The sequence below is a fragment of the Sprattus sprattus genome (genome assembly GCF_963457725.1).
Source record: "Sprattus sprattus genome assembly, chromosome: 4".
Lineage (NCBI taxonomy): Eukaryota > Metazoa > Chordata > Actinopteri > Clupeiformes > Clupeidae > Sprattus > Sprattus sprattus.
Window position 1 is genome coordinate 44,404,965 of NC_137923.1, and position 23,078 is coordinate 44,428,042.

At 42.7% G+C, this 23,078-nt stretch overlaps 2 protein-coding genes across 4 annotated transcripts; one reads left to right on the forward strand and one right to left on the reverse strand.

The window, feature by feature from the left end:
- Window positions 1-838: 838 nt before the first annotated feature.
- znf384a (zinc finger protein 384 a) lies at window positions 839-13,648 on the reverse strand. Of its 3 annotated transcripts, XM_080837132.1 has the most exons (12): window positions 13,548-13,648; window positions 11,984-12,051; window positions 11,301-11,574; window positions 10,810-10,932; window positions 9,889-9,927; window positions 7,982-8,142; window positions 7,652-7,728; window positions 6,412-6,636; window positions 4,268-4,435; window positions 3,941-4,019; window positions 3,411-3,569; window positions 839-2,361 (listed from the first exon to the last, which is right to left on the reverse strand). In XM_080837132.1, exons 2-12 carry the CDS (start codon window positions 12,044-12,046, stop codon window positions 1,951-1,953), a joined length of 1,779 nt encoding a protein of 592 aa, XP_080693258.1. In that variant the 5' UTR covers window positions 12,047-12,051; window positions 13,548-13,648; the 3' UTR covers window positions 839-1,950. The 3 variants fall into 3 exon arrangements, with proteins under 3 accessions (XP_080693258.1, XP_080693259.1, XP_080693260.1); XM_080837133.1 differs by lacking the exon at window positions 10,810-10,932; XM_080837134.1 differs by lacking the exon at window positions 4,268-4,435.
- A 2,084-nt stretch (window positions 13,649-15,732) lies between these two features.
- kifc1 (kinesin family member C1) lies at window positions 15,733-22,592 on the forward strand (the record flags this gene model as incomplete). The annotated part of the gene is made up of 16 exons (XM_080836935.1): window positions 15,733-15,753; window positions 16,164-16,238; window positions 16,354-16,456; window positions 16,558-16,605; window positions 16,763-16,798; window positions 17,175-17,364; window positions 17,492-17,657; window positions 17,789-17,956; window positions 18,149-18,268; window positions 18,460-18,744; window positions 19,385-19,549; window positions 19,989-20,127; window positions 21,883-22,022; window positions 22,110-22,183; window positions 22,323-22,398; window positions 22,528-22,592. The coding sequence occupies 16 exons, from the start codon at window positions 15,733-15,735 to the stop codon at window positions 22,570-22,572; spliced, it is 1,851 nt and encodes a 616-aa protein (XP_080693061.1). The 3' UTR covers window positions 22,573-22,592.
- Between the last annotated feature and the right edge of the window lie 486 nt (window positions 22,593-23,078).

The window sequence follows — 23,078 nt, forward strand, 5'->3', positions numbered from 1 at the left end:
TAGGTTTTGCACTTAATGACCAATCATATGAAATTGGAGTGTCTTCACTGTCTTGACCACGTGTGTTGTTTTACGTAACTTTCTATCCGACACTGTTCATCTGTTACAGAGGTTGTGAAAGTAGGAGTTCAGCTAATCATGTAGGTTTCCAATCTGTTGTTAGTGCACTGAAATATCAATGATTACTTTGTATTTTGTAGAAAAGAACATATTCTCTTCAACTGCATAAAATTATTATTTAACCACTGCAGTTCTGCGTCCTGTTGCCTTATTCTGTCACTTCCTATACTGTAGACCTTTAGTGTGTCTGGTTGAAGTTGGGGTTAGGGTGCAGTGCCTTGTTTATTGTGAATATGGTTATCATGAGGGGAACAGAAATATGGGAACACAGAAATTGTATTATTGTTAGACTGGCTTTAAAAGACCACTCGTTTAATCAAAAAAATGTTTATTAAATGTGGTCATACCTTGATGGCAACTTAATTGAGACTTGGCCCTGATCTATTGCAGCTCTGGAGCCAGTTCAAGAGGTGGGCTGCATTGTGGGTTAAGGTACCCCTGGCCCATAAAACCATCACTAGGCCAACTGCAGGTCCTCCTCTCAGTGAGTCATCATGCCACTGCCACATGTCAGTCATGTCAAGCTACACGGTTTCTGTCAAAACATTTCCTAAATAGGGATTGAACAAGAATAAGTCCCATCAAGTCAGATCTTGAAGTCGTATACAGCCCCAAAATACTACCAAACTGTCAAACATTAACATCAATCAGAGATCACCTTGAGACCCCAGCTCTTAATAAGTAGGCCAAAAGCGCACTCTTGTTTTTTCTTGTCCTTTTAATGATGTGTGGTCTATACAGCAAATTCAGCAGAGGAGTCGTTAATACTAGTCAGAGAGCAACAGTAATAACATTAATAAGAATATTGAGAACTGTGTTATTCCAAAAGACACATAATGAAATTACCACAAGGATTATACATGAACAAAACCAACCAGTCAGCTGACTGCTCTAAACCGGGCAGTGAGGAGGTTTCTGATTGGCTGGGATAGAAATAGATGATTCTGTATTTGGTTATTACTATGTCATTGTCAGGTTTTGTTAATGTTTTTTCTCCCTCCTTTTTCATCAGTTTGTTTTACAGAGGCAGAGAGACAGTCCTTCCCTTTTTGAATGAAAAAACATCTTTTCTATGCAGTATATGTACAAGATTACAGTAATGGCAAATTGATAACAAGGATAAATGATTTTGCTTGCATAACAATAATGATGTATGTTATAAGTTGGTATTAAAAGTAAAAAATAAAATAGTAAATAGTACCTTGCAGCCAAGCCACTGTTAACATATATCACCATTATGTCCTCTCTCACATCAACCCCTTGCATCATAAGGGGAAGAACAATGAAATATTCAACCACGTTGCTTTTCCTTTAAAAATAAAAACAACAACTCATAATGCTCTGTTCCGATGTTGCCATACATTCCACCACACCAATTTCTTCCTCCATCACCCATACTCATTGCTCGAAGTTCCTCTCGGCCTTCCAAAGACACGCACATACACATATATACTCTTTCGCTCATTCGTTCACACACAGACATTAGAAAAATACACACATATGATAAAGGACATAAAAATGAAGACAACGAGAAACAGAAAACGGGTAATAAAAAGTTTTCTAAGTGCCACCACTCCGTCTCCCACCCCACCCCCCTGACCCATACAGCTTGCAATTGCTCCGTGCCCACTCCTCTCTCCTCTTCTCCACTCCTTCACTCCCTTCCCATCTTAATCTGTCGATCGCTCTCCCAACTCCTTATATTTTGGGCTCCAGTCTGTCACCTCTTTATTCAGCCCAAGGCAGTGTAGTTTTGTCTTTTTGTTCGTGTTTTAGTCCTTCCAACCACCTCCCCCACCAGCAACCCTTCCCTCCATCCCTCAGTTTAGTCTATGAGTTCATGTGCTCCACCTGGATGGCAGAGGTGGAGACGGTGAGGCAGAGGTCTTTGTGGGTCGACAGGTCGGCCACGCTCACCGGCTTGTACTGGATCTCCCCAGCCGACACCGTCTTGTACTGGTGCAGGTCGAAGGGGCAGGGGAGGCCCTCGCTCGATGCGTAGCTGCTGGGGGGGTTGGAGTTGGGTGCGTTGGGCGCCTGGGCGCCTCCGGGCCCACTTGCCGCTGCCGCAGCTGCGGCCGCCCTAGCAGCTGCAGCCGCCGCTGCCGCACCCCCTCTACCGCGCCCCCTACCCCGGCCCGTGCCTGGGGTCTGGCCCTGAGCCTGCTGGGCAGCCACGGCTGCCGCCACAGTCAGGGGGTCGGGATTGTGCTTGCGCATGTGCTTCATCAGGTACGTCTCCTGTGGAGGAGTGGAGAGGAAGGGGGAGACGGGGGTTAGGAGCCACAAAACCAGAGCCTGAACTTCTTAAAAGCAAAGACTGCAATTTCTTCTTACAAACTGCCAATGTCAGTTACCATTGTTTAAGTTCTGCAAAAAGGTTATATACTTTAATAAAAGCAACTAAAGGAGCTCATCATATCTCCCAACAGCAGTATACTGTATGGAACCTATTTTCCTTTAGAGGGGGGTGGGGGCAAAACGGTGGTAAATTTGCTCGACTCAATTTGAATATTCCTCTGTGCCTGGAAGCACCCACACCCAACCATGTCATTTAACATCTGATAGGCATTTTAAAAGCATTCAAATGTAACATTATTAGGTTATCAATTATTTGTGTAGAAACACTACATCATACAGTACACATTTTAGAAAATACATTTTTGGTTAGGTTGAATATTTGGGGTCACTGTTTGCATCATATTCAAAGTGCATTGTGAGACTACTTAATATTTTTTTTCCAATTTAGGACCCAGGGACTTGCAAACACAGGCAAAACATGACAAGCCTAATCAACATGAAATCAACCTCACAAAACCGCAAAAGTAGACGTCACAATTATTATTTGGCTGCAAACTTTCTAGACTAACTAAAGTACTTATATGGAGAGGGCAGCACATCATACAGGGATTACTAGAGAGTACTGAGCAGGATGAAATACAGAACAACATACTTCACACATAGGAACCTATGACAAGGAACTATACCTATTGGTATGAGGCTACAGATTGAAATAATTCTGTTCTGCTACCGGAGGGATGAACTACGGTCTCTCTTCACTAACTTGTTTTAGCACCTCAAAACTTACAGACTGAAATTGGTGTGTTGTCCTGTAGCATATTGCTAGCAAGGCTACTGGAAGAGGGACACAGAAACATGTATTAACGTCTGCACCAGAAAATCTCTGAAAAGAAACTACTGAAAATAACATCTAGGCCTCACTGAAGTCTGAACAAGGCAGACACGGTGGTGTGGTTCGTGTGAGGGAGAAGGCTGATTGGCTGGCATACCGAGGTGTAGGCGCGATTACACAGGCCGCAGGAGTAGAGCTTGGCGTGTTTGACCGTGTGCGTCGACAGGTGCACCTCCAGGCTGGCCGCGTCCGTGTAACCCCGATTACAGTTGTGGCACTTGTACGGCTTATCCTTGTTGTGCTGCCGGCGGTGGGACTGTGGCGGAGTTGCAGAGAGAGAAGTAATGTGAGAAAACATTTTTCTTTTCTAATGCACCTTTCAAAACCAAGGGTTATGCCTGATGAAGTACTACATTTCAGGCCCCTGCTTATTCTACCTTGCCTGGCATCAGCTGTTTCCCCACATTTGATATTGCAAGATGACTTACTACACACTTCATCATCATCACAATGTTGAGTTTTCTCTTCATCAGTAGTATCAGGGATGACAGTAGTTTTACCTGGTATATAGCTGTGCTAACAGTGTTGTAAACTGTAGTTTAAGGAACGCCGTGTGGAATGGGTTGCAGACTGTCAGCCTAGCCTGAGTACAGTTTTTTTTGTAGCTGTAATGTGTGGTGGCCTTGCCTGCAGGTTGGAGAGCTGAGTGAAGGACTTCTCACAGCCTGGGTGGACGCACTTGTACGGCCTATCACCCGTGTGGATCCTGGGAGGGAGGGGGGAGAAGAGAGCTTTCAACTACAATTCCTAGCATCCCTTTCACCGACTTCACTCATTTCCCCATACACAATCAATAACAAACTCACAGAGAAAGGCGACATAGCAATAAAAGAGAGTTAGAAGAGAGAGAGAGAGTGGGCGAGAGAGTGCAGAAGAGGGGAGCGGGTGGCAGAGGGGCTGGAGGGGGGCGGAGTGGCTTCAGAGTTTGGGGCGCTAGCTGTCCCTGCCGGTTACCTGTGGTGCTGCTGTAAGTGACTGAGCTGCCTGAACGATTTCTGGCAGTAGGAGCAGGTGTAGGGCTTTGCCCCGGTGTGGATGCGGATGTGCTGGGCCAGGTAGCTGGAGTTGGCGAAGGATTTGGAGCAGTGGGGGCACTTGTGTGGCTTGGCCTCTGTGTGGTTTCTACCAAAGGGAGGGGAGGGAGATGGGAAGAGGGAGAGAGAACAAAACACAGAGAGAGAGATATATTTATAAGATCAACGATGACCTGGGTATTAGAAGAAAATAATCACAAGGGGGAGGGGGGGAAAAAAGATAAGGGGAATCTGTGATTTCTTGTCTGTGTCTGAGTTGCGAAACGCAGCACATTAACAAACACCAGGTGCAATCAGTATGTTTTTATCTCTTTGTCTCTCTCTTGTTTTTTTCTCTCTCTCTTTCATTCTCCAGCTCTTTTACTTCCTATGCTCTCCCATAGTAATGTGCTTCTTACTGTGTCTGTGTTACTGATGGGGATTTAAGATGAGCCACCTCTCACTCTCCTAATGGAAATGGCAGGAAAAAGAAAAAGATACAGGATGGAGTTGAAGAAAGAACAAACAAAAGGATCATTCACTACAAATCAGACAGAACGAAAAGAAAGATAAGAGACCGAGAGGAGAAAAAAAGATTTAAGGGTTAAGGCAAGTAATGATAAACGACATATGGAACATAAAACTTCATACTTTCTTTTGTTGTGCACAAGGGTGATACCTCGAATCTACACAAGTTGTTCACAAGATGTCAAACTAAAGAAAGCATGTGCACACGGTATCTTCAGACATGAGAGGGCATGAATGGAACTGAAACTGAGGCCTGCACAAGCAGGAGGATCATCAGAAAGACAGAGAAAACAAGAGGATTATAGATCATGAGCAGAAACAAAGATGAGTGACAGACATCACTTCCAGGACATCTTGAACTCGAGAGAAGATAAGAGCAGACAGGTGTGCGACGCAAAGATGAGGCATTCAGACGGATGACAGGCATGCATGAGGCAGAAGAGATCTGTGAGAAACAGAATGGAAAAGACAGAAGGCATGTGCATGACACTAAATAGGATTGCATTAGGGATAAGAGTGTGGAGTTTTAAGACTGATTTAAGGTTGTACGCCGTTGTGAGACGTTATACTGGTGGGCTGGTCTGTCAGTGTACAAAAAATTCAGTAGATGGCCATGTTCGTACACGAACAAATTTTTTTCGGCTTTTTCCCCCCCGCTTAGTTTTCATTATAAGTTAGAGAAAGGTATTGTTCATTGTACTCCATTATTATAACCACAAAAAAGTCTGAGGTGATTTGAGCCGCTGCTAGGCAACTGACATTATCTACCACTAGCACGCTTACTACCCACAAAGTAGACAGCTTGCTAGCTAAGTAAACAGCAGTCAGATATTAATTTTTGTTTCTGTTTTCTATTTGTTTTGATATTTTATTTTATTGTGATTTAATTGTACAGCACTTGGTCAGCGTGAGCTGTTTTTAAATGTGCTTTATAAATAAATTTGACTTGACTTGATAGACCAGCTGGTCAACGGAGCTGTTGAAATCAAAGTGCTGTTTCTACAGGAGCCGCTAGCATCGTGATGAGGGTAGGCGAAAAGGCAGAGATAGACAAAAGGGGAACCAAATGCCGTATTACACAAGGAAAAAGAAGTGAGACAGAAGAGTTTGAGCAATGAACTGTCTGCATGTTACGTGGCCTACAGGTAGACAGTAGATGGAGAATGGAGATCAGAGACACTGAGTGCTTCTCTGAGGTGGCTCACCAACAATGTTCGACCAGCTCTTGAGTCATGACTCAACCTGGCCACACGTGAGAGTGTGAGTGTATCAGAGCAGGGAGGGGGAGGGGAAGTGCAAAGAGAGAGAGAGAGAGAGAGAGAGAGAGAGAGAGAGAGAGAGAGAGAGAGAGGGAGGAAAGAGGAAAACAACTGCAAAAAAAAACCTGTGGGAAATCAGAACAGAAAAGCTGGACAAGTAGAGCAAAACTGACATTTCCAGAAAAACATGCCAACAAGCATAAATATTAAAGAGCACACACAGGTACACACGTTTCCTGTCAAACAAACACACACACACTCCTGGTGAGCACTGGGTGTGGCGAGTGTGTCTAAGTACCGTGTGTGCTGCTGTAAGTGACTGAGCTGCCTGAACGTTTTCTGGCAGTAGGAGCAGGTGTAGGGCTTGGCCCCGGTGTGGATGCGGATGTGCTGGGCCAGGTAGCTGGAGTTGGCGAAGGATTTGGAGCAGTGGGGGCACTTGTGTGGCTTGGCCTCTGTGTGAGACTTGGCATGGATCTGCATGTCCGACTTGTTGAAGAAGGTCACAGCACACATCCTACACCTGTGTGTGTAAGGGGGAGAGAGAGATGGAATGAAGCTACGTACAAGGAAGTGAGAACAATGGTTTCGACTTGACACTGAAACAGGTATTTCACAAAATGAAGATATTCAGGGAGGACATTAAAGGACATTTTTAGTGGAGCTTGTAAAGCACCAAGCCAATGACCAACTCAAGCTACAGTCTACAGCTAAGACAAAATCAGATTTGTTAAAAAAGAATCAATGGCTATGTTACGTACAGTTGTCTGTATGTCTTGTATGTATACATGTGATAGGCCTACATGTATTGTGTTCTGTTTTGTGTTGTTGGTTTGTTGTTCTGTCTCCCCCTCCTGTTTTCATTCACCTACTTCACAGATGTGCACACCTGGTTCCAATCATCAAATCACCACACCTGTTCCAGATCTCCCATCAACCATTCCCCTTTAAATAGTCCTGTGTTTGTTAACAGTGGTTGTTGCTTTTGGGTTGAGCTGTGGCAGAGCTTTGGTGGAGCTCTGATAGCTTGTGTTTGCTTGTGTTTGCTACTGCTTGTTTTTTTTTTGCTAGTTTATTGATTTGTCTTTAGTTATAACACATTTGTTTAAACTCTATTACTTTAGTTGTTAGCAGCCTACTTTTGTTTTGTCTTTGATAATTATTTTTGTTGTGCGCACAGGCTCAAGAGGATAGGTAAGATACTCCGGGGTTTACATATTCCATACACATACGTTTACTTGTTGTTAATACCCTAGGTTAGAGTGAGCACCACTCACTGTACTTTTGGGTGCAAAGCACCTGTCAAAGGGTGGTGAGTTTTGTTATGTTCTTTTCTTTGGTGCAACTGACAGTCCTTGTTGATCCCTGTGTTGCTTTCTGTAAATAAATACTTTTTTGACTTCATATTGTGTCATGACTTTTGTGTGACTGCACCCTCACTTGCCCAAACCTGTTGCCTTTATGTTGCATCCTACTCCGAGCCACCAGGGGGGCGTAACATGCTACAATTGGCATTTCAAGTAAACAAATAGGCAAACCTGTAAGATTTGTTCCCATCTTTGTTAGCATGATCATCTTCGTCATTGGAGAGGTCATAGGGGTCAGCTCCGTGGTGCTGTATGAATAATCAGAGAGAGACTCTTGGAGGTACTGCAATAGAGTTTCAAAGCTTTACCGTTGCAGTGTCACATTATTAGCACAAATGTCTCCCATCTACAACTAAACCCGCTCTAATTCCAGAACGAGTGGACATTTCCTTACTTTTTGTAACAAAAAGTTACCAACCCTCTATTTTGTCATATAAGTTTAATTTTTTTTTTTTTTAATTTAAAGATGCAATTCCACCAACCTTCTACTATAAGACTCACCTGACCCCCAGCTGCAAGGTGGGCGAGGATCAATGCATCACTTCCTGTTGGCAGCGTGTGGACTGGACCCTCTCGGGATAGCATGGATTTCTTCTTCCTTCCTCGTTTTGAGGGGGTTGGCATGACGACAGCTGGGGGGATGCTGCCATTCTCTTTCTTATCTGGGAAATAAAGTAATAAAAGAGGGAGGGAGAAAAGACACAGGAAATTGGATAGGAACAGGATCACAACGAAGGACTGCATTTCCCAAGTGTCCGCAGAATACTTCCCTCGGATACACAGATATGAGATGAAATTATGAGTGTACAAAATGAAGCTCATCAGTTTTAATAAATGGTAAGAAACCATACATTCCATTTTGCCAACGACCACACTTTACACCAGTAATTAAAGACAACCGTTATATTTCATACAACAAACGTAATCTGTGAAAATGTAATCAAACAACTGTGAACTTTGAATTAAATGGAAAATCTGCTGAGAAATATTTATAATGAGCAGTCAGAGTGAGAAGCATCATCAGATGCTACGCTGCAGCTCCTTTAATAATGCATCACGTTGCATCAATTACGCAACCCGGCTCCTTCTCATTATTTTGCTCCTTCACAACACAAAGAATTGGCTGCAGTGGCTCAGAGGAGATGACTTCTTTAATAAACCCCCAGGTAGAGACAGTAAAGTGATCCAGGCTATTTTTAATCTCTGCTATTTTGTATCTGCTAGTCACAAATTGTTCTGTAACTGATAATGAGACCTTGAGATTATTTAACAAAGGAATGATGGAGTATACAGCATAGCTCTGTCACTATTAAAATTAATTCTGATCTGGCTTGCTTGTGTGCTTAGGCCCTAACATAATTGACATTCTAAATTCCTCCATGTTCAGTCAAGATGCTTTCTTTGTTCAATGTGTGCAAACACTTCCCATGCTGCTGAATGTCTCATGGAATGCAAACATCTAGAAACTATAAAACCACAAAGAAATCCACGCCAGCCTTTGTCAAACCCTTTTTCTCATGATTTGATCCTAATCTTCCAATTAAATCATGTCTAGGGGTGCTTATCCGTTTTCTACAGGTACCCGACCATCTTTGTACATAAGGGAACACGGTCATTAGGAACTCAATACATTTCTTCTGTGTAATTGTACCTTTACACATTATTTTAAATCGATCAATCAAGTAATTTAAAGTACAAATATTTTATATTAGAAAATTAAACAGTATTTATTATATCATACATTTATATAAGGACTACATATGACCTATTGTATCAATTACTTTCCCCCCCCCCTTCCCTTCTCGTCACAGTAGGGTGAATCTGCAAACATGAGAACGGCACTGATTGGACTGAGCCCATTTATTGGCCAACATAGAGGGAACACTTCAGAGTACCACCTTAAAGCAATTCAATATAATGACTTCCCTGATACAAGAAAATAGGTGTTCCTTTACACAACACTGTTTTGCCTGCTTGTTTTCATGTTTTCAAGATGCAACTTTTCAAATAAATCAGTAAACATAATCGGTGACGTCGTATTGCCTTTTATCATTACAATTAGTTTGCGTGTGTATTGGACTGTAGGAGCCAATGACCAACTTGTGCTGCGTGTGTTGGACTGTAGGAGCCAATGACCAACTTGTGCTCCGTGTGTAACGGACTGTAGGAGCCAATGACCAACTTGTGCTGCGTGTGTAACGGACTGTAGGAGCCAATGACCAACTTGTGCTCCGTGTGTTGGACTGTAGGAGCCAATGACCAACTTGTGCTGCGTGTGTATCGGACTGTAGGAGCCAATGACCAACTATTTCCAGATCAGCTGTGTGCTCGTTACAGGTGGAATTGGCTGTTGTGCAGCTGTACTGGTGCTGACGAGGGGTCAGAGGGTAAGGGGTCAGTCTACTCACACTGGCTGTGGAAGTAGAGGGAGGAGGGCCGGCTGGTCTCTAATGGAAACCGAGAAAAGAGTAGAACACACTCAACACACAGAGTTCTCCCTCCCTCCCTCCATCAATGAATTCATTCTTTCATCCCTCTTTTTCTTCGTCGTCTTCCAACATGAGGTGCCCCAGTGAGCACAAAGGGTGTTAGCTATGGCCTTAAGCAAGTTACGCAGGGGGTTAGCAGAAGCATCAGCATGCCTGTGTGTATGTGTACGAGTCTAAATGGTAAGTATATCTACGTGTGTGTGTGTGTGTGTGTGTGTGTATGTGAGAGAGCCTGAGTAAATTGGGTCACAGGGATTCTGTTCCTAAATGAGCTGAAAAAGACACTGGGAGATTAATGTGGGTACATGAGGATATTGACTAGAGCAAGTGTTAGAAGCAGTGTGGAACATAGAAGGAAGGAGATCCATCTACCCGCCCAGGGAGAGAGAAAACCAGCATTCCATGTCAGCTATTTTTGCTCTTGGAAAAACAACTGCTAAACTAGAACCTCTGACATCTCCTTTAATGGATATAACACTCTGTCTGCTCTGTTTAGCTTGCTTTCTTTTCCTCCTTTTTCGCTCTCACTCTCTATCCTTAGGTCCTTTCCATAAAAATAAGATATCATAATTGTACTGCACCGCACTGGCTGGATATACTATCAAATTAAATTCATTTGAATGAGTATATGGGTGTCTGTGGTCACAACCTACTGCGTGCGTGTGTGTATGTATGTTTACACATTTGGTCTGCCTGTACTCAGGCTGAGGTGCAGAGCGAGCGGCTGGAGGTTGGGAGAGGAGGGGGGGGGGGGGGGGGGGGGGGGGGTATCAGTGCGTAGGTGAAGGAAAGTGGTTCTTTTTTGGGTTTGGGTGGGTGGGGATATGGGGTAGTGTTTACCTGCATTTGAGGGGTGCAGTGTGGACACTATCATGGTAGTGGCGGGGGATCCAGAAACAAAAGATTGGGACGAGGCAGAAGGGGAGACCAGCGTGCCCTGGGGAGTGGTGATCACTAGCCCCGCTGAGAGAGAGAGACAGACCGTGACCTGAAGAGCACGCAGCATGGCACTGTGTGTGACATCACCAGCTCCACAACCAATCGCCACATGCCAAGGGTTCGAACACGCCCACCAGACCACATACTTGATGTGGTCGGAGATGGTATGCTCATTTAAGGCTGGCTGAATGCAGTCAATAGAAACTGGCAGCATATTTTGGCTGGTTGTAAAGTCGGAGTGACACACTTTAACAAGCAAACAGATGCTAAACCCCATGAGTAAATAAATCACACTAAATAAAATGCAGAAGGAGGCTACGATGACAGAGTGGGTGAGTGTATGAAGAGAGGAAGCACATATGGCCAGGAAATAAACATGAACTTAAACAAACCTGCCGTCATGATGCCGGTGGAGGGCATCGGCACCACGGTGATGTTCTGCGAGGTGTGGGGCGGGTGCAGGTGCGCCCCCACCGCAGCCATGTGGGAGCCACCACCCCCTTCTTGCTTGGGGCCCCGCCCTACGGCACCTGCGTCCATGGAGACGGAGCCAGGCACGGTGAGCACAGCGGCAGGGTAGTGGGAGGACGAAGAGTGCGGGAATGTGCCAGCCTTGTCCGGGCCAAGCTGCTCCTTCATCTTGTTCAGGAACATGGCGTTCTCAATCTGTGAAGGGAATGGTGTGGAAAGAAGGGGCAGGAGTGATGGCAGGGGGTTGAAGAGAAAGGGCAAAGCCAAGGGAATTTGAGGGGAAGGGGGGGGGGGATGAGGAAAAAGAGGAGGGAAGGTAAGAAGAGAGGAATGATGATAGAGATAAGAGATGATGAAGAATAGGAGAAGATGGATGAGTGATATGGATGGATTGATGAGAAGGAGGGGAGAATGAGCAGAGGAGATTATTTTCTGCAGGGCTGTGAACACCAAGCTCTAGAACAGCCAATTCAGGATCAGCCATCGCAGCCTGATAAGGCGCAAACTCAGTCATTACTTTTTATTTGTTTTTTTTAAGCATGGTGTCTTCGTTTAGAGGCACAGCCATGTACAGTACAAGAGAGTCCAATAATAAGGTGTCTACCTGTCCTTGCATTGTGGGAACGGGAGACCAAAAGTATGATGAGTTGAAATGGGAATCTTCCATTATTTCTGCAATTGAAAAGCAACATACTAGTAAACACCCAGCCGCCGTGCGTCGCTCCGACAGTCGAAAACCAGACCTTGCCTTGCCAGATTTGGTTCCGTGTGCCCAGGATTCGGCCTGGGCACTAGCGCCTAATTGCTCAGGCAAGACAACGGTCCTGCAAAAGAATTTGTGCCGACGTACAAATTCATGATGCCACTGGCATGAACTGTGCAAGGTCTGTCTGTCAGTCTGTTGGTTTGGTCACGTTCTGAAGTGTTTGCGTATTGGGTGACCCTATACTTGCCATATGAAACGGACCTTTTGCCTCGTAGCTTTGTTTGTTTTATGTCAATGCCATGCTTACTCCCACGTGCAAGACATCTTAGGCATGCATCCCGCAAGTCTTTTCACCGCGAAAAGATGAGCGGCAGTTCTCCCGTCTTTCCACTGCCAACACAAATAATGGAACGCGGTCATTGACTAACTGGATAGATGTACAAGCGACCGAAATAACGCCAAAGCATTTGGGACAGTCTAAACACAGAAATGTTACTGTGATGTTCCAATTATTGCGTAGCTATAGTTTCTTGAGAGTGAATTTGTTATGTTAAGTAACGAGAGAACAGAGCGTACTGTGAGACACTCTCCGGTGAAATTCGACATACAAATTTTCACATCACACATGTCAGACACCGCCAGCTACGCCCCTTTGCTTTCAGTCGCTCGCTAGATGGCTGGATGGCCAGCTATTACTATTAATAGCTCTCCAAAACAAAAGCTAACGATCGAGCTAGCCTGCGACAAACACTGCTATGTGGATGTTATGATATATAAATCAGACAAATGTTAATGAAAGTGTGCAATGCATTATGTGCTCGCCAAATCTGCAGAACTGCCCAGGTTAGCGATATGTGAAAAAAATAGTTCTAAGTTGTATCAAGTTAGCCAAGGTTACCTAGCCAGCCAAAGAAGAATTCAAGTTAGGATGGTGCAGTTCATTTTTTAATTACTTTCTTGGTTATACATTTCGATCTATACCAAACGATATTTCATCTGTTTTTATTGTTTGTATCGTTTGTTGCAACAACGTTGCTCGCCTTATTATTTTATAGCTAGCAAAACAGCTAGCTAGCAAAAACAAGAAACAATCCATTCAAAATGATATTTGAGCTCAACAGACTAGCTAGCTTGCCTCCATTAATTTTGTCTTTTGTTAGCTAACAGCCTACTGTACATTACAGAGTGAAAACCATGCACATATAAACTTCCGCTAGAAAACAATAATGTCCCCATGCCTGCATCCCTCTCCCGTTAGTCTCACTGTGAAAATAAAAAAAGAGAAAAAAAAACTCGCGGATAAAAAAACGAACAGAGAAAAAAAACGTCGACGCCAATGCCCCTGTGCGAGACGCAGCTTCGTGCAGACTTCCGGCTGGCGAGACAGGGGAGAAGCACTCGTGTGAGTTGCTGAAATTATGAGAAATAATTAACAATTTAGTCGTTACTGTACGTTAATTACCGGTGATGGTGACTCCCTCTCAACCCTGGGTCTCCCTCGGGCCGGGACAGTTCGGAAACTTCGTCCAAATCCGCCCGAACCCTCAGATTCGCCGTTTTTTTCCCTCAATTTTTTTTTCAATTTTTTTCCCTCTTGTGGGGCAGCTCGACTCTGTTTCTCGACACTTCCGGTGAATGAGGTCAAAACACCAAAATGGTTCTTTTTCACCACCGACTTAACTTCCGTCATGTGAGGTCTTCGGTTTCTAGTAGGACATATACATGGGTTAGTGTATGTATGTCTATGGGACAGCCTACCACAGAGCCATTTCGATGGATACAGAATTCCAAGTAAACCATTTGATTATGATATATGAATATGATCGCAAATGATTGAAACACACACCAACCTCTCACCTATCAATGGTTTACTGGTTTACCCATCTAACTGGTCTGGACATTTTTGACTCTTTACCTACAACAATCATCAACATGCTAGATGATTCTAAAAATGTCACAAAGAAATTATCTGTTACATGTCACAATATGAATGTCAGATAATGAACATTATCTATAGCCTATCATTTTCATAAACAAGGCAAAGTGCACTGCAATCCCAGCCATATAAGGCTTTTTGAAATGTCTCCATCAATGGCATAGTTCATGACTTTCACCACTCTATCCTGCACCCCCACATGAAGGCAGGATGCTCGGGACAATGGTTTAATATGAATACATTACTTTTAAACATTTTAATTTCCTTGTAAATATTTCAAAAAAGTCATATTGTGTATTGATAACTTATCACAAGAATAAATATTGCCTTACTGCAGAAATCACTTAATTTTCAGTCAGATCTTCATATGGATGAAGCATTGTTATTAAAATCAGGTTACATATTTCTTCTCTTACCCATAGGAAGTGAAGAATATTTCAGAATCGTCAATGATTTTTTTGGTTTGAGGTCACATGGCTGGTAAAGGATGGTTAGGCTACATGTCACCATTAAAATTAGACTAAGTCTATATTTTGCGTGGACTTTGTCTATCACTCTACAGTTCGTGGCCAAATTAATTAATCTAAGACGTTTCAGTGTCTATTGTTTTTGGGAACGAAATGTTACTGTTGATACATTTTTCATAAATTCTGTAGATTTTCAGTTATGTATTGAAGCTTCACTTCACCTATATGCTATTTCACAGGATTAATCCATCACTCATATGTACATACTAGAGATGCATTCTATTGTGATAAAGCCTATTTGTATAATTGAACAAATTGTAGCTAGTGTGAGTTGCAGAGCTTGTGATATTTTTTTGCATTATTATTTTGAAATTAAAATCCATACCGTCAGGCTACGACATCATAATAAAGGAAAACCTCCGTTATGGTCTTGTTCTAGATTAGGACAACATATCACCTCTAACGCGGATGTCCCATCTATCAGATTAAAAAACACAATTTGACAAGTAGCCTTATTCATAATACAAGTTTATTAGAAATTGTAGCAATGTCTGTCTGTTTTTTAGGAACAGGAGCCTGGTTGTTGCTTTGGTACACAGTCCCCATGGGTGTGTGATCAACCAGTGCCTACAACACGCCCAGTCTGCTGTTCTAGTTTGCTATTGGTGGTGGATATCTCCATTCAAAGCGGCAAAACATTTAAAATTTGAAATCAAACGGCTGTGTTTCATTATTGGATGAAGTCGCACCATAGCCGGTAAGATACTCGGTATTTTGTTTTCAATTACCTGAATCTTGCGTGATGTCCAAATAGTTACTTAAAGCGGCATAGGCAAGTTGCTCTTGAGCTATCAGAATTTATATTTTCTCCAACATTTCCGTTTTGCTTAACTAAGGTATCGATAGCTAGCCTGGGGACCAACGTTAGCTACCACATCCATATATCGTAACGATACTTTAGTAACGTTAAGTAAGCGCTCTATCATGTGTCGTTTTGGTTTGTTGTGCTAGCCAAATGATGGAAAACAATGATTAAACTGTGTACACTGACGTTTTATTTAAAAAAATAAACCCATAGCTCCAAAGTGACTTAGCAACAACGCCTAACTTGTAGGCGTAGATGTAACCTATTGTTGACATTACTAATGTTGGCTGTAGCTAATTATCCTAGCAGCATCGCAGTTAGTTACATTTGCTGTGACGGCGTGTTAAATGTGTTTTGAATTTGACAGGTGGCAGGGAAAATGAGCAAAATTAATAAGGAGGTGAGTGACTAAATTAACCGGCGGCGAATGTTGCATCATGCCATGTTTACTAACACACCTAATGCACGCACACCTTTATTTTCTTGGCTATGCAACAGTCATGTCCAATATATTCAGGTGTTCTTCAAATGCATGTTGGTGGTTTTGCTTTGGCATCAAGTTACTGCTACGTACGCTGAACTGATCTGTTCATGGGGTAAACATTACTACAACTAATGTTAAATTGGTTCCAAATAAAGAAACTTGACGTAAGCTGATACTAAGTCGATACATTTATAACCTTACCCTGAGTTCATGCATAATGTTGTATTTCCATCAAAGGCCAATAGTAATCTTAGGGGAACATCTCTTATGAATCACTCAGCCGTTGTGTACATAAGATGACCATAACGTTATTATTTCACCGTCAGAATACAATGTCCCGTCTACCTGTGACTACGAAACGAGCGCATCCAGGCAGCGCTGAAGACCCGCAGCCTGCACAGGTGGGCAGAGTGCTTCAACTAATTAACCACCCGACCACCCAAGTCTGGGCTATTCTCAGCATTTTAAATTAGTAGGATGATGTGTTTGATCTTTGAAACGCATTGCTATCCCCAGAAAAAAACAAGGCGATTAGACCAGGATACTCTGAGGGCAAAACAGGCAGTCTCAGTAGTGGGGATCAAGAGACCAGTGGCGGTTCCAGTTCCTCGACCTGCTGGTGAGGGACTCATTTAGCTAATCCTCTTGCTTCACTGCAGTTCTCTGATGTTTGTATATTGAAATTGAGCATATTCCTAATAGACCCTTTTTGTCCCCCAGCGAGACGTCCCACTGCTGCAGCCACCATAGCTGCTGTCGGCCCTACAGGTAGGAAAGTTATTTGTTAATTTAGAACAGATTGCATTCAGAAAGAAGGTAACTGTAAAATGTGTGCAATTCTGTTACTACAGGTGGTTGCATTACCTGGTGTGCAGCTGTTTTAATTTAAACCTGTTTAACCTGTTTTTTCTCCCTTGTTTTCAAGGTGTAAACAAACGGCCAGTGGCCTCTACAGCCAAAGGTATTCCTGACTTATTACCTGTATTTACCTTCTGTAGATAAAATGTTGAGTAATAAAACGACAGCCCCTCAACTGCTCAAACTAATACCATAGTACATTAAAGCAACAATTTGCCACCTTTTTAAGGTATTTTTAAGTAACCAGGTTTGGTATAAGCTTCAAACTAATTTTTATGGTATGTGGAGAACTGATGAGCAGTAATTCCTGCTAGCCATCAAGCTTTTATCAGTGCCAACTGGGCTGTTCGTGTTTTTTTTTTTTTTTTTTTGGTAGACAGGTCACTAGTTTTAGACCAAAAATCCATAATGCTGCATAAAAAATAAACATTACTTTGCAGTTCTGAGCTTCCCTTTTTTTTATTATCCAGTGAGCACAGGTGCAGCCAGGAGACCACCATGGGATTTGAAGGGTAAAGTTTGTGACATGGAAGTCAAAGTTAACACCTACCAGAGCCGCCTGAAGGGGGTCAGTCAAGAAAATGATGGTCTGAAGGAAGCTGTGACCCAGGCCCTGGAGCAGGCAGTCAAACTTCAGAGGGAGAATGACAATCTGAAACAAAAGCTCAAGTAAAAACATTTCCTAACACTCCAGCCAAATTTGGTATACTATGGTATGTTTCTGTGTGGGTCTAGTCCTTTTACTAAACTTGTACTATATAGTATATAAATGGTTTTGTGTGCGGTTACTTTACAGTGTGTGTGAGGAGGAACTGGACTCTCTGTCTGGGGTGAAGGAACAGCTGGAGCAGGTTTCCAAAAAGAGGGACACCCTGGAGAAAGACCTGACGTCCTTGACCGTCAAGCTTAGTGCTGTGGAGACGCTCAATGAGGGCCTCAACTCTGAGCTCCATACAGTTCAGGTACCACGCAAAGGGATATAATTAGTTTTTCTTGGGTTATCTTGCCATTTGGAGAGCAGATGGGTGAAATAAACTGGCTAGATTCCCATCCTAAATATGAATACTGAATATGCTCCCATCCTCTTCCTCAGAGCCGTCTGTCCATGCAGACATCAACCCTGACGCACACCCAGGCCACCCTACATGAGACCCAAGAAAAGGTTCGGGGGCTGGAAGAAAATTTGGCTCTGCAGAGGGAGAATCTACACAATGGGGAAATGGAACGGCGAAGACTCCACAACACCATACAGGAACTCAAAGTTAGTCCAAAGCTACTGATGGCCCCTGGATTTACTTGTTCGATTGAGCAGAAGAAACACTTACATTTGAAATTTGTATCACTTTTCTGGGAATGGTGGACGAGATTCGTCCATCTGTTTCAGAGTGTATCGATAGATTTGTCATCCCCCTTGATCATCATGTTCCTGTTACTAACATGATTTTTTTTATAGGGCAACATCAGGGTTTTCTGCCGAGTGAGGCCCAAGCTCTCCGATGTCCAAGCAGATGTCCCTCACATCCAGCTGCCTACCCACGACAACAAGGCTGTTGTCCTTGCTAAATCAGAAGAGGTAAATGAACACACAAATGGCCAAGTCTGTGTCTGTTTAATGTGTTTTTAATGCCCATGCATCACAAGTACTTCCATTTTTATTGTTATGTGTATGTAGTTTTTAGTGTGATGTAAACCCATCCAGAGGCAGGTGTAAGTCAATGGCCTACCAAGTCATCCGGACTTTTAAACAGCCCTCTGCCTTGTCAGTCTCACACAGGCCGCTCTGGGGACACGCAGAAGAACTACAGCTTTAGCTTTGACCACGTCTTCGGGCCTCGGGCCTCCCAGCAGGAGGTCTTTGAGGAGATATCGCTGCTTGTGCAGTCAGCCCTGGATGGCTACAACGTCTGCTGCTTCGCCTATGGGCAGACGGGGAGCGGCAAGACGTACACCATGGAGGGCGGCAAGTTGGACCAGGAGTGCGGTGTCATCCCTCGGGCAGTGCAGCAGATATTCAAGGCGGCCAAAGCTCTGGAGCAGCACGGCTGGGAGGTACAGCCTCAGTCCTCCTCTGGCTACTCGCTCATTTGGACTTCTCCCCGTAACATGCATTTTGACTGTAGATTCACATGAGAAGCGCATACTGGTGCACTTGTTGGCATTTAAAAACCTTAAAGAGGCATTGCCATTTTAGATGGTCCACTTAAAGCACACACTCAGGTTTCTTCCAAGGGTTTTCTGGCTTTCTTAATTCAAGCATTTTCATCATAAAAAGGGCACTATTCCATGATTGAATGCTTTCTACTAACAAAACAACAATCTAACCATTACATTTCAGTAAGTATTAACGGACCATCCACTTTTTAGGGCCTTACTTTCAGACACGTATATTTGCATTATTAGGATGAATAGTCCACCACTTGTTTTATTCGAACATTCTGAAGAGCAACACGACGCAGACTTAGACGTTGAAAAACATTGACCTTTTTTTAAATACAGAGACTTTGTGACCTGGATGCCTTTTTAAGGTTGCCATAAGGTTGCCATTCTGCATGATGTTTCCTTCTAGACACTTGAGGAAAAACCTGAATTGTTTTAGGTCAAAAGTTTCTTCAGATTTGTGTGTTTTTCCATGAGAAGCAGTGTCTAATGTTTGGTGTGTAATGTTTTGTCCCATTATCCTTATTTCCAGTATTCCTTCACTGCCAGCTTTGTGGAGATTTATAATGAGACCTTAAGGGACCTGCTTTACACGGGCAAGCCCAACAAAAGGCCTGAGCATGAAATCAAGAAAAACGCCAACAACGGAATCACGGTCACCAACCTGACCTATCAGAGTGTCACTAATGAGGACCAGGTATGCAACCCTTTGGTCTTGACTGTTGCAAGTGTTAAGTACAACTAAAGAGTTAGTACTGCATATCAATGTCTGCAGACCTGCCTACTTGCCCACTCGTTAAGAGACCAGACATTTTGACTTGACTGTATGCTTGTGTGCAGTACCAATTCAAAATGCGCAAAAGAAAAACACCTTTTTGCTCTAATCAGAATGTGGGAAAGCACCATTTTGAGCTCAATCCAATATTACTCAAAATGGACAGGCATTATTGTCCGCAAGTACTGATTTTTGTTATAGGTGGTAGGTCTGGGATGCTTTGTCCAAGCTTTTGGCATATACAGATGGAACTATTGTTATCTTCATGCTCAAATAGTCTCTCTTTTTATTATTATTTGTGAACTGTGCAGGATGATCCTAAATGTCTGGATAAAGGGTGTTTTTGTTACTTTCGTTGCAGGTCAACAACCTGATCGAGTTGGCTAACCAGCACAGGTCCACTGCCAGGACCAGTGCAAATGACCATTCCTCCAGATCCCACTCTGTCTTCCAGCTGGATATAGAGGGTATCAACTCCAACAGAGGCACCAAGTGCAAATGTAAGGTCCCCAGGAGAGACATGAGCTACTCTAAATGTAGTTCTGGTCATATTGCAGGCATGAGAATCACTCAACTTTCAGTGAAATTCGCCGTTTTGAAAACAAAATAGGTGACCAACGTGAATCGTGTAGATTCAATGAGTTTTGTTTTTGTGGGGGGGGGGGTCATATTCAGTGGCGGCAGGCGTCAGTGTTGCCAGATTGTAAATGGCGTATCATATCAGAGGCTCAAAATGATCGTATTTGGAGGATAATGAATTCTATCTATCAACACTGGGAAAGTTTGACCAATGACAATTCTGTCTACAGTCAGAGCTTGCGCAAGAAGGTGGAACGTAAGTCTTAGATACAGTTTCCAAAACGTGTAAAGACGTAATAACTAATTTTTGAAAGACCCAGAGAAACACTTATATCCGACGAGGCAAAATCCCGGACAATTTTGGAATCCCAGCTGGACACATTTTTTTTGTGTGACCGTAATGTAAGCATATAAAACGTTAAAACATGTGTTCGGTAACTTAACCAGATGATTCATTTCAAGGGGTATAACCTTCAGATACATTTGTATAAAAAAAGTTAGCAAGCATATGATGTGATTAGCCTGGTTACGAGACGGCTACGGTGTGAATAACTGATGTACTGAATAACTGAGTAAGCTCATTTAGCTACATTAACTCAAACGCCACGGAGACTCCCTGTTCTAACTTTTAATCGCTCTGTTGGGCCAAAGTGACCATTGCAAAGGTGTTTGACTACAGACTGTTAACGTAGCAAATAATTCCTACTATTGCAGCCAGTCAACCTACAAGCCTTGCAGGTATAAAACAAATCATGACGATATTCAGTCTCGTTACCATAAACAAGACCCAATACAGAGCAACCCTGAGCACTGACATGACAAGCACTTTGGTGACAAGAAAGGTGAGCTCTGCTCAAAAAGGCCAAGTCGCCAAGCTATGAGGCAAAGCAGTCAAGGGCAAGTGCCACAGGAAGTAGATAGATGGATACTTTAATATGAGCTTAACATATATTTATATATATATATCCAGTTATTCAACATAATAAATCAGCGGCGAAACAAACAATAGAATCATATTTTCTTGACAAGAATTCCATAAATGAAAAGATCCTTATATTTTGCATCATTTAGTACTTCTAAAGAATATATGATGGTATTGTTTTTTTCGCCGCTGATTAACGCGAAAGGCCTTGCCAATACAATGTATTGAAATCTGAATTACATAACATTGTATTGGCTGTCAATCATGGATGGAAGAGTAGACAAGTTAAGTTACGGCATCTCTCGTGGGGGCTATGCATTAAGCCATTTGTGGTGCCCTTACCACATTGTGCCTCATATACTGTAAATGATAGACCCAGTGACAGGCTGGCATGAATGGCTTGCATAATACTAAGTAAGGAGGCCAAAATCATTTTTGACTCATGGCTGAAGCTAAGTTTCTCCAGCTCTCCCCAGGTTGGAAAAAAAGCATCTCAAACTGCATCAGATTGATGCTTTAAAATATGGAATATTAAAATTTTACTTACGGGGGGGGGGCACGCCCCCGGACCCCCCTAGAGGGGTAATATACTCCTCACCCTTTTCACCCCTGACCCGTTTTCATGCCTGATATTGGCTGCCAGATGAGGCATTCAGATTAACTGTATTGATTTGACAGATCATTGACTACAAAGGGTTTCTTTTTTTGCTGTGACATTTGTCTTCAATTTTTAATATTGTTTATCCATTTTTAGCTTCCCTGTGTCTAGTGGACCTTGCTGGCAGTGAACGGGTACAGAAGAGTCAGTCCCAGGGTGAGCGGTTCAAAGAGATGACTGCCATCAACTCGTCCCTCACTAACCTGGGTATTGTCATCTCCGCCCTGGCCAGCAAGGTATGGCTGTGGAGTAGGGGTGGACTCATGCAGTGTTGTATTTGCTGATGGCAGTCTTCTAAAGATGGCTTTTGTTTTAATTTTTAGGAGAATCACATCCCATATCGCAACTGCAAGCTGACATACCTGCTTCAGAACTGCTTGGGGGGCAACAGCAAAACGTATGTAGTGACTGTTTTTGTAAATAGAATTTTCTTTTGGGTGGGTTTGAATGATTAAAACTACATTTGTGAAGTTAGTATTACAAAGCTGTGTTGCTTTATAAATGTCCCCCCCCCCCCCCCCCTTTTTTTCTCCTAGTTTGATGTTTGTGAACATTGCTCCTGAACTGGACAGCTTTAACGAGAGCCTCAATTCACTTCGGTTTGCCAGCAAGGTCCGTTTCTTTCAGTCCTTTTTCCAGACAAGTCATCACTGATTTAACCATTATTCATCATTTGTCAATTTCCCATGTGTGTTTCTGTTAAAGGAACACTTTTAATCTGAAAATTACTTTCTTTTGCAGGTCAATGACTGCGTCATTGGAACAGCTGCGGTGAATCGGAAGTGAATCCGATATTTATATGCAGATATGTTTTTAAATGTTTTTTTTTTTTTTTTTTTTTTTGTGTGTATTAAAGTTTTTCAGGTCTGCTTTTTAAGAGTCTGATGTGATGTAATTCGTTTGTTTTTCCATATCCTTCATGGGTATGACCTGACATTCATCAGATTGTAACAAATTAACATATGTGAAATCATACCATTTGGAAAAAAAATAAAACGTTTTTGCAAAACAAAATTTGCATTGATGCAATTTACATTGATTGCATTTTTTTTCGTTATTTGACAAAATAATCACGGAAAACCGAAATGATGTTGAAGGTGAGTTGATGGTGTGGTCAATTGCAGTTCCATTTCCTTGATGCATTTGGTTTTATTTTGGTAAATGATGTAGGCTAATTTTAAATGTGTAGAGTTTAACACCCATACAACTCAAGGAATATCTAACTACAAGAGGAGATTCATGACCTGACACATTTTTTGCTTTACATTTGGCATCACATGCATATGCACCAC

What these genes read in the sequence shown, in the direction of transcription:
- znf384a (XM_080837132.1), bottom strand. Translation starts at nt 12,046, where the DNA reads ATGGAAGATTCCCATTTCAACTCATCATACTTTTGGTCTCCCGTTCCC. An exon ending in CCTCTACTTCCACAGCCAGT is followed by an intron (nt 8,143 to 9,888) that starts GTGAGTAGACTG and finishes TTTATTTCCCAG; the next exon opens with ATAAGAAAGAGAATGGCAGC. An exon ending in ACCTTGCAGCTGGGGGTCAG is followed by an intron (nt 7,729 to 7,981) that starts GTGAGTCTTATA and finishes TTATTCATACAG; the next exon opens with CACCACGGAGCTGACCCCTA.